At 34.1% G+C, this 11,755-nt stretch overlaps 1 protein-coding gene across 1 annotated transcript in view; it reads right to left on the minus strand.

Annotated features, from left to right (window-relative positions):
• LOC106663930 (out at first protein) overlaps positions 1-9,683 on the minus strand; it is a 66,006-nt gene extending 56,323 nt beyond the window's left edge. Inside the window, exon 1 of the mRNA XM_024228530.1 lies at positions 9,504-9,683. Coding sequence (XP_024084298.1) covers positions 9,504-9,630 — 127 coding nt within the window. The 5' untranslated portion in view covers positions 9,631-9,683. The remainder of the gene's footprint in view (positions 1-9,503) is intronic.
• Positions 9,684-11,755: the final 2,072 nt, after the last annotated feature.

An 11,755-nucleotide genomic window follows, 5' to 3' on the forward strand; every position in this document is an offset into this window, starting at 1 on the left:
ACGTTTTTTTTTATTGAAAGAATATGATTAAGGTTTAGGAATTTTGGTTTGTTTCAAACGGCCAATTATGCCGGAAATAATGAATATTCAACATACGGTATTAACAATATCAATTTGCGATTAATGAGAAGGTACATGATCAATAGATCGAAAGGAAAAAAACTCAAGTTTAATGGGACCGTCACGATGATCAAAGAGATCCATCTAAATTCATTTCACAAAGAGCCTGTTTCCAGAGACCTGATTCTACTCCTATCATCAAAGTGTGAGGACAAATCTCTATTTGCTCGACTTCCTCCCGTTCCGCATTAGCATATAAATGAAAATATATGATGATGAAATCGCTCTTCCCGGCACAAACGGTTACCGACTTAATAAACAAAAGTGCTCAGGAACATGATAAACTCCATCTAGAGTGGCGGCAACAATACCGCCGAAAACAATGACCGATTCGGGCTGAAAGTTTAGTTATTATTTTTTGAAAAGTAGGCCTTCCTTTGCCAGGCGGAACAATCAATATGGGCTTGGAACCGGCTTGCTAATATTCCTGTCTAATTGTTATTTCCACAACTGGGCCCCATCATCTCTATTGTTACTGTTAATTCGATCCTATTGTTTCCTTTCCATTGTTCCACCAGACCATTGCTTACTTAACGCGCTTCTTTATACTCTTGAAAGGATTTGAGGATTCTCCTTACAAAAAAAGAAGAAAAAGTATAAAATCGAAATAAAAGAAAATTTTTGTAATCTCCTTTAGATACCAATCAGTTCAACTCACTATATATAAAAGAAGAGATCAAATTATTATTACAAATAAGGATCTGATAATTTAGCAACGCACAAAAAAATGTAAAAGTAATTACCATAACATTATATAACATATAAGTATTATTTACATGTGTATACAATGCTGTAAAAAAGTGTTGAAATTATGAGAAGAGGTCAAGGAAGAGGTAGTTTCGAAAAACACCTGTTTCATATGTTTGTCGACCTTTCAACCTTTATTCGGGTTATCTTCAGGGCTTGGGTAAATTACAAAACATATGTTGATTGCAAAAAATACAATTTAAGATGTAAATATAAATTTTGAACCAACTATTTCATACTCACATAAAGAGTGGTACTATTCTTGTGTTGTCATATTGGTTGGGTGAAAGTTGTGAAACGTGAATTTGTATTCAAGAACGGAAAAGCGGAAAAAATAACACAACTATGATGTAAAACATCAAAAATTAATCCCACAGCATTGGCCACACACCACTTTGTAAAACAACACAACTTTGATTTCGATAAAACACAAATACTAAACACGGAAAAAAAACACATACAAACGCAACTTTCTAGAAATATTTCAATTCACTAGTTTCGTGGTCCGCTTGACCATTAATATATTACAATTAATTAAGGTTTTCAGTTGAGATAAAAAAGTCAATGGCACGAGCGGGATTCGAACCCACGATCTTCGGCTTGATACGCCGCTCCTCTACCACTTGAGCTATCGTGACCTCGATCCACTCGGACANCGATAGCTCAAGTGGTAGAGCAGCGGCGTATCAAGCCGAAGATCGTGGGTTCGAATCCCGCTCGTGCCATTGACTTTTTTATCTCAACTGAAAACCTTAATTAATTGTTTCTAGAAATGGTTTACATTACCAGAAACACACACAGTATTAATTACTGAACAGATATATGCAAACTCAGCCATAGCTACGCCACACATCATTAAGCAAATAAACTATTACACATTAATTTTATAAATCCATTTACGCTTTACTGGTCAATTGATCAAGTTACTTCTTTCAATTAATTATCCTTTCTATACATATAAATTGCTGAGAATCCAATCCTGATTACCAGACATTTGAAAATGGCAAAAAGAGGAATAATTCGAACCATTGTCGGTTGAGAAGGAGAGTTGGTGTCCGAGAGGATTGAAGTCACGATAGCTCAAATAGTAGAGCGTATTTAACGGAAGGTTCGAATCCCGCTTGTGACACTGAGTTTTTTATCTCAACCAAGACCTTGCATAAAAAGAATAATTAATTGAAATTTATTTTATATTTCCCTTTCCTTCGTTATCGTAATTACTTCCTTTGCAATATTGAATGCCGAATCACAAATCCAATCCGCAAAATCCCCATTCCTTTTAGTTTAATAAAACCGCCTACGGTCAAAGAAAATTTTCCAAATTTACCACCCTGTCAAAATCATATAAAAACAGCAGAATACAAATTCACGTTTCACATGCTTTCACACAAAACCAATGACACCACAAAAATAGTATCACATTTTATGTGAGTATGAAATACTTGGTTCAAAATTTATATTTACATCTTAAATTGTATTTTTTCCAATCAATATATGTTCTGTAATTTACCCAGGCCTTGAAGATGAACCGAATGAAGGCAGAAACGTCGGCAAAAAAATGAAAAAGGTGCTTCCTAAACTACCCATTCTTAACCGCTCCTCACGACTTCAACAAATTATGAAACTCCAGTTCACTAAGATACAACAATGTAAAAAATCGTAATATTTAAGAAAATCAAGTCCAATTAAAAATAGAGAAATTTAATATTTTTCTATAAAAAACTTACTACTCTAAAAACGTACAGTTAAGTATCGTGTATCTGATGATTGGATTAAATTGACTGCGCATTGCAGTACAGAAACGTGGTAAAGCACAAATAAATTTTTATTCTCTCCAGGACAATAAAATAAGAACTTCCCCGTTTCTAGCGGTTTTTATCGTTTAAAAGAAGAAAATTAGATTTTTTTTTTTAATGGAGGAAAAAAATTGTTTCCCGCCCGTGGTTATCGAATTAGCGTAATAGTTGCTAGCAGAGAAGTTATAAAACAACAATTGCAACAACATAAGTTTGAAACGTGTAGTGCAACAAATTTGCAGAAAGGGGGGGGGTGGCTGGCTCTATGTTTAGGTTTCAAAGGGATGATATAACAGTTGCCTCTCCGTGGATCCCTTTTAAAGGGAATGGGGTGATTTTTTTGGTTACAACCCTCTTTCTTGTTGTCCCTTGTCGGATGAAACAACATTTTAATCCCCGAGTTAACCGAAAAAACGGACAAACGACTACGATGTAAGTTATGTTTGAGACGCCAAGTTTTTTTTGTTAAATATTATCTTACACTCCGGCTTTATCATAATATATTTACAAATAACATTATTAATAAATTTTGTGTAAAGTTTGTAAAAAATTATGTTATTATAGTGTTAGAATTAGAAAATCATATTATTGAATGCACCAACTGTAGTATCATAACATTTGTTAAGGTTCACCTTTTTTCCAGTCTTCATTATTATTATTATTATTATTATTATTTCAATTAATTAAGGTTTTTAGTTGAGATAAAAAAGTCAATGGCACGAGCGGGATTCGAACCCACGATCTTCGGTTTGATACGCCGCTGCTCTACCACTTGAGCTATCGTGACCTCGATCCACTCGGACACCAACTTCCCATCTCAACCCCANATCGAGGTCACGATAGCTCAAGTGGTAGAGCAGCGGCGTATCAAGCCGAAGATCGTGGGTTCGAATCCCGCTCGTGCCATTGACTTTTTTATCTCAACTATAAACCTTAATTAATTGTAATATATTAATTGGTCAAGCGGACCATGAAATTAGTGAATTTAATTATTATTATTATTATTTGAATTATCTGTGATATGCGCATGGTCTTCCTGTAGAATAAACAAAAATTGGCATTAAAAGTCTACAGTTGAAATTGGACGTTTATGATTTCCCTCAGAAACTTTTTATTACCTATTCTTTAGAAAGTAAACAGCAAGTATTTTAAGTTACCCAAAGTTTAAGGCTATAAACGTATTTATTGTTGTACAACTACCATTCCATTATTGAAAATTCAGCTGGTTCTCAAGTGAAACTTCAAGTGAACTTCCCGCCCGTTCTATGTATCGTCTGACTAAGGAGCAGGATAAAAGAAAGGGCACATGGGGTCGCAGAATATATGACCTCTTTTAAATAGTTTCTTCTACTTCCTGCACGAATTGATTTTGAAAAAATCTCATTAAATCGTCTTAATAGCTACTACTCGCCGACAGAAAACCTTAGTGCTCTAAAGTTGACATTTGAAAAAAGTTCAAAAGGCCCATTTTAGGTGATTTCTTTAGGGACTTTCAACGAAGAGTATTCGGCAATTTACATTTGGAAAATATCAGTCTTGATAGTTCTTCATCTTGATGGTTCCACTAGGTTTCGTGGTCCGATTGACCAAATAAATTCTTTTCAATCAATTAATCTTTAAGTAAGGTCTTGGTTGAGATAAAAAAGTCAAGTTGAAAAATGGCAAAAAGGACGAAAAATTCAAAAGGTGAGGTTGAGATGGGAAGTTGGTATCCGAGTGGATCGAAGTCACGATAGCTCAAGTGGTAAAGCAGCGACGTATTTAGCCGAAGGTCATGGGTTCGAATCTCGCTCGTGACACTCACTTTTTTATCTCAAACAAGACCTTACTTAAAGTTTAATTATCTTGATAGGGTGAAAACCACTCGTTATTATAATTCATAAAAAAGTATGTTTTCCGAATGAAATACAAGACAATTTTACTTCTATGACAAGTTTAAAATCGTTAAGAAATTCTTCATTAAAAAAAATCGTTAATTAATTAAAAAAGGCGACAAATATGACAATGACGATGGAATTAATTAAAAATGTTCAATTTCTATTTTAATTCCTGAATATGCCGGGAAAAGACTGAGTTATAAAATGTAATAGCAAAAGTGTTCAACATGGATTGTTCACATCTCAGTAATTAATTTAAAATGGAAAAGCACGGCTGGCAGAGGTTTTTAAACTTTACGACGAAAACTTAACTGAAACAAGCTTTACATGTATAAGAAGATTGAAGGAAAGCCGAATATATTTTGATTTATGCAATACATGTTCAACCATACGAATATAACGTTTCAGGTGTTTAACAGCGCCTATTGAGATTTTATTTTCCATTATATATTTTATTGATCACCAGAATAGAACTTCCTTCCACATTTTGTATTTATTAACTTTCGAATAAATAATTCGGAAGTTGTCACAGTTATACCTAGCTATAAGCGTTATAGCAACCCATGAAATGAAAGGAGTTCCAATCATTGAGGAGGCTTTTCATCGATTCAATTGTTTACAACCCAAAGAAAACCGTTTTTCTGAAATCCAAGAGAAGATAATATAAAAGGTTTGCAACGGAAGAAATAGATGACCGATTATTTTGTCCCTTTGGGTAAGAGCCGAAAATGATTCGATCAGCCTTTCGAAAGGTAGCTAAGTAAGAAATGTGGAAGGGAGGTGATGGAATAGATTCGCTGACTACCTCTCCATTCCAGTGTAATGTTGAAGAATCACGTGTCGACACCAGGAGTTTCTTTTCAATTTCTTTTCCATCACTGTCCACATATTCTGTCTCAGTTTTCTTTTCGGTATGCTTCAGCCTGCCATATCGATCGATACGAGATCCTCTCAATCCACGTGATTGATGAACGGTATTATTTATACATTTATCACGCACTTTATACGAGAACCTCATCTCGTTTCTCTGGCTGTTCATTAAACACAATACAAATTGCCATAACTTGCTAGGACTTTCACGTTTATTCACTTCTTCCCAATCTGCTTTCGTGTTCGGAATATTATAGTATCTACAGTTGAGATATCGGTTTTTCATTACCTACTTGTCACTTTCCCTTTAAACTTAATTAAACCTTACTTTAAATGCGTATAAATTGTAGCGTAAGTTGCATCTGAGCATAAAACATAACAACATAAATTGAAAACAGTATAATGTCATTATTTAATTTTATTATCCATATGTTTTTCTTTGTGTAAGCCACTATTTCTTGGTTATATTAAACTTACGTTTTTCGGAAAAAAACAACTATTTTTTGTGGCATCTCGTTGTTCTTTATTATAAATGACGCTCGGTGTATAAAAAAAAATCGAATATTTTTATCTGAATATACTGACCCCTGACAACAAAACAACAAAATGCCACAATTTTTTTTCGGTACAAAAACTATTTTTTGGGGTATTTTGTTGTTTTCTACAATTATAATTGACGGTTCGGGGTTATAGAAATAAAAAATTTCGTACATTTTTAGCTGAAAATACTGACCAAAAAACATCTGCACTGTAATAAAAAACAACCAAATATCACAAAAGACAGTTATCTAACGTAAACAAAAATATTTAATTTTTTATTACAAACAAAAGCGTCTCTCTTATAATCTTTTTATTACCCATATTTTATAATTATGTTTGAGGGTTGATTTTCGTCATACAGATTGTGTGTGATACAATAAAAATAAAAATGGAATATAAATCAGTAACGATTTTTTTTTAAATTTTATCAATCAAATCTATAATTTTCTGAACTTATTATCATTCCAGAACTTTTTCAAGAATTGAATGCAATTATTTATGAATTGAATTCTGTAAAAAACGATGTTAGGCCCAATATGAAACGAAAGAGGAGACTTTTTTCACGAGTAAACATGATGTACATAGAAATTAAAATGGGTTAAAAGGATCATTGTCAGAAGGGTCTTTCAAGGATTTTAATCGCCGTATTGCCATTTCCTGAATGAAAAAATTCTGGGGCATGAAATTTACATTGTGGCAGCCTGTAAAGCATACAAGACGGGTATTTAAGATATTTCTTGATTTACATTTTTACATTGCGCATAGGTCTGGTCCATGACCCAAAGAGGAAAACAGCCTACTCAAGCAAGCTCAGCATTTGATAGAAAGAATTACAAACAAGAAATTGAAAGGAAAACAGGTATAAAGTATATAGTCAAAGAAAGTTACTGTTAAATTGAATAATGGCCAGCCATGATCCCAGGATGAAGGAGAATAATGAGTAATGATCAGGTAGGCTGGCAAAAGATTTATATCACATAATGACAGATTAGCACATAATAAACATATTTGGCAAAAACGAGAAGAGTCCCTTGACAAAGGTAGGGTTTAGCTTTACTTATATCGTAGTACCAAGTATTAAATATTTTGTTTTTAAAATTTGGAGAAAGCTACAATATCTTCAATTCATAAACATGTAACAGTAAAAAGGAAATAAATTGAAACCTGAGGAGAAACTACTAATTGGCAGTATTCCACTAAAAACCACAATTTGGTTTAATTAAGTTGTGTCATTATGACTATCATTGGAAAAGAAATCCCGAAGCTATCGTCTCTTTGGTTTAGGGTTTGAGGGAATTCGTCGGAAAGAGTTTCTGAATTTTGATTTTTTGTGGTTCTTCGTGAAGATATATGAAACTGTAACGTAATTATATCCAAACAAAAATAACATTTGGATCTGTATAGTTTCGTTGGACACAAAAAATGGAGCGTCAAGGATTTTTTCTTAGGATTGTGGAATAGGCAGTTGGGATGCGGTGGATATCGGACAAAGTGACATGAAGTGTTTTATTTGTAAGAGACAAGACAGAACCTTTATCAATAATTCGTGTCATAACTTCTTGAAGTTTTAGTCCTTTGTGGGAATTCCAACGTCAAAATTCTGTCGATACACAGCCCTAAGTACCACACCTTAGGAGGAGGATAATATTGACACAAACTAAAATAAGGATTTTTTCGGGAAGAGAGGTGAATGAATTTTTCTGTGTTAAATTTTATTATTTTTTTTACAATCAAGACGATGTCTATAAAGGTCGATGGTGGTTTGTGGGTGGAGGTATGACCTCGGAAAGTGTGGGGACAGAACGGTACCATAAGGAGGACTAGCACGGTTAAGATAATATGTAAAGAAGAAATTTCATTAAATTTGGTCAAACCTATCTGTGAAGTGTGCGGTATTTAGTGACCGTAATTTAATGATTATTTGGAGATCGTGAGATGCGGTCTGGTGTGACGTAGGATTAGAAAAACAATTTCTTTATCGTGCCAACGTTTCGATCTTTATTGAGAACATCTTCATGACCTGGGATTTGTAAGCATTGTTTTCATTTTTTTAGATCTAAAGATGATCTCAATACTAACCTACTAAACCTACGACACACCAGAACTGATCTCATGATCTCGGTATAATCTGTGAAGTCGGTTGAGGATGGATGCCCCCCACAGCAGACTCCATAAAAACGTTGGTTTACGTTGAGAAAGTCCCAAGAACAGTACTGCCCTGAGTTAAATTTTAAGAATTTAGGATTGTAAAAACTCTTTTTAATAGGATGTTTTCAAAATATTTTCCTAAAATGAGTAGTAGACCATAACCAGGTTCAGGAAACATTCGGATATGTGAGTGTTTCCAATCTATAGGGAAAAGAGTACATAAATATAATACGATACTTAGTTTATATTAATGTTTCATATTTTATAAATCATATAAAAAGCGATTTTGTAGTTTATATTTCAGAAAACAGAAATATTTTGCTTTCATTTGAATTGTTTACATAACGCACATAAATTGTTATGTCTGACCATAAATTAAGTTGCATGTAAGCCCTTTTTTATTCATATCGTACTGTAATTAAAAATTAATATATTTAACCCTTTGGGTAGGAAAAAATTGTGGAGTAAAACTATGTTTAGAATTAAATTATTATTAATGGCTTAACTGGACGTCCATTAAGGTCCGAGGCAATGCTAATGGTCTTTATTGAGGCAAACCGTATTTCAATTTCGGGACTTACACGCCAAGACTTAATTGCACAAACCTACAGAAACTATTCCAATTTTACCATACCTAATCTGTATTCCATTACGGATCAAATTATACAACGGCCATTATCGAATCGAAAGCTGTATAATTATAAAATTCCGATTTAATGAAACCCTTCGAAATTCGTTTGGCTGTGGACGTGGGTTCGGGTCGATTCCTCGGTCGGAATTTCAAATTGTTTACCGTCTTTAAGGAACGTAATTAAAAGACACTTTAAAACGGAAGATGCATTTAGAAGTTACTCAAATCTTCAAAGACTTTTTTGTAAGTTTACTTATTATATAAGGTTATAAGGATTATGAACATAATTCCGATTTAAAATTCAAAAACTGACGAAATAAATCGGTATCGGTTCAACCGATTAAAGCAATCGTTCTGAACTTACACATAATAATTAAAATTTAACTGCCAATAAATAAAAGGACGAGAACTTAATGATCGTTATATACAGCAAAGAGAACACAACTAAGCTAAAATGAGTGAAAAATATAGTTCTCTGCAACAATAAAGACTAAGTGGTTAGTTTATGAACTTTGAAAACTCCAGGACAATACCAACTTTACCCTTTAAAACCATGAAAAGCGTATTATTTTAATATCTCTCACTTAGCTCTAATACACCTTCTGAAAAGTATTAAGTGGTAATGCTATATGGAAGCAGTTCCATCATCCCTTATCCACCTATTATTAAGCTGTTTTTATCATTATGACTTTATCAATCCGTCTAGAATGATAAAATACGACTAAACCAAACAATAAAATTACAATTAGTTAATAACTAATTAATGAAACTTACTAGGTAACGACGCCCACGCGTTTATATCAGCGCGCCGCGTGTAGGTCGCATCGCTCGCCTCCGTGCAGAGATTGGCGATGTGCTTCGATATGACAGAAGACCGGCCGACTTCGATGACCGCGTCCATGTCAAACCTTTCTTTTTCTTTCTCGATCTCCGGCACCCTTAGAGTCCCAGGGTTTTTCTACAACAAACAAAAAATACGAAAAATATTAGATTAAGAATCTTTTTGAAGCAAATCATAACGTAAGAGGTGATTTATCGACTCATGATGATTCCACATCTAGACCCAATTCTTCACTATTGTAGTTAAGTCTCTGAGTCACTTTTGCTTCAAGCATCGCGTAGGTTTAAATGCAGAGTAGAAAAGGATAACTTTTGGAGAAGAAGAAGATTATGATGAGTGAATTTTTATAAATGGGTTTGATTAGGTGCAAACCGGTTATGAAGATCTTTCTGAACTATATGAATGGACACAAAAAAGCCAAAAAGAAAAAAAAAGGCACCATTATATTAGAACAAACAATTAAAGAAACAAATTCTAAATTAAAGATAACGAAAAGGTGGACATGCGGCTAAGCCCGGATTGTCTAAACCTCCGGACTGACCACCAAGATGCAAGACCCTCTGACGCTAAAAATGCAATAAAAAACACCATTAAGAGAAGGTGGCTGGGTCGGTGGGCCCAATATGAAGAGAAGCTGTCAAAGATGAAGAATACTATCGATAACCGGCCCTTTGAGGATCTGACTTGTAGAAGAAAGGTCATTCTAACCGGATTAAGGATAGGCCATGCGAGGATGGCACAAGGACACTTAACTTTGTGCCAAATCCTGCGTTTGTGTTTAAATTGTAGAAGCAACAGTAAAACACCCGTAAACCTGTGTGGATGTTTGGTCACTGGCGTGGTCGTAAAACACCCGTAAACCATTGATATTACAATGAAATTTATTTCAAATTTTTTATCTCACGATTAATTACGCTATAAATAAGAGTGATACAAATTTAGGGATCGGGTTCTGTCGAAAGAATGTGCTTCCTGCAGAAAGGTTTTTCAGACAACAGAGATACAACGTCAAGAGTGAATTTTGTTCAAATATGTCGTACCATTTATGCTTTAAAAAATATATTGTGTTAATTTAATCTTGTTGTTTTTATTTATTCTACCCCAACGAAACCCATGAAAGATGTAAAAGCATTTAACTAAAGTAATTCAGATATCGTGAGATGCGGTCGGGTGTACCCTAAAGTGTACCTATAATTTCTAGAATACACTGGTTTGTCATCAGTGGTTAATATTTTATGCTTTAATAAATTTGTAGAACTTAGTCTATCGTTTTCTCTTTTTAATATTTCAGGGTATTCCTTCAATAATTTTATTATTTTAAACTTTTCTTCAGTTCATATGCTCCGTTCTAATTAGCTCGGGTGTTTCTTCCCTTATTTCTTACGAAGCCATAACTTTCGACCTGTCGGGGCAATTGGTCACGAATGAGTCGGCATAGCTCGTAGGGGTGCTTATTTTGTCGATGTCCATAGGTTCGGGGCAAATGGCCATTACCTGCTTGGATTCATCGCAAATCACTTCGTTCTTCTTGACTTCGACATTTATATTTTTTCTTATCTTTTTAAAATATTTTTTATTTACTTCTGGTGGCTCGAAAGAGAATCTCAATGGAATCGTGCCACCGTCATAAGAAAGAATTTTATAGTTAAGGTCTATTTTTACGCCTAGCTTCTGCATGGTTTTATATCCTAACAAAACTTGGTATTTATCTGAATATGGGAAGAGATGAAATTTCGCAATATCTGGCTTTTTGAAAATGTTTGAAAGATCTAAATTGCAAGATTTTTCTCCGTCTTTCTTTTCTGTGGGAGTTGAAATTATAAAAGGGTCATTGTTTAGAATTATGTTTTTGGGTACAACGTGAGGGGTAATATAATTTTCTGACGATCCAGTGTCGATTAACCATTTGAATCTGAACCGATCAACAAAATGTGGTAGGGACTGAGAGATGGAGTTTATTTGATATTCGGGGAGCTGCCTTTCAATTCTTTGCCGAGTTCTAAAAAAATTGTCAAATTTTTTTGTCAATGTGTGGATGCTGTGTTCTAATCTGTCAATTCTGTCTCTCGAAATATAGTTTGTTTTTGCTTTTTCGCAGTGTGTTAATTCGTACGGGAACCTCAACTCTGATATTCGAGGTTTTCCCACCGATCGCATAGAAACTGTGTTCTGAGAGTCGCGTTTA

Source organism: Cimex lectularius, unplaced genomic scaffold, assembly GCF_000648675.2.
Source record: "Cimex lectularius strain Harlan isolate CLEC.00 unplaced genomic scaffold, Clec_2.1 scaffold260, whole genome shotgun sequence".
Lineage (NCBI taxonomy): Eukaryota > Metazoa > Arthropoda > Insecta > Hemiptera > Cimicidae > Cimex > Cimex lectularius.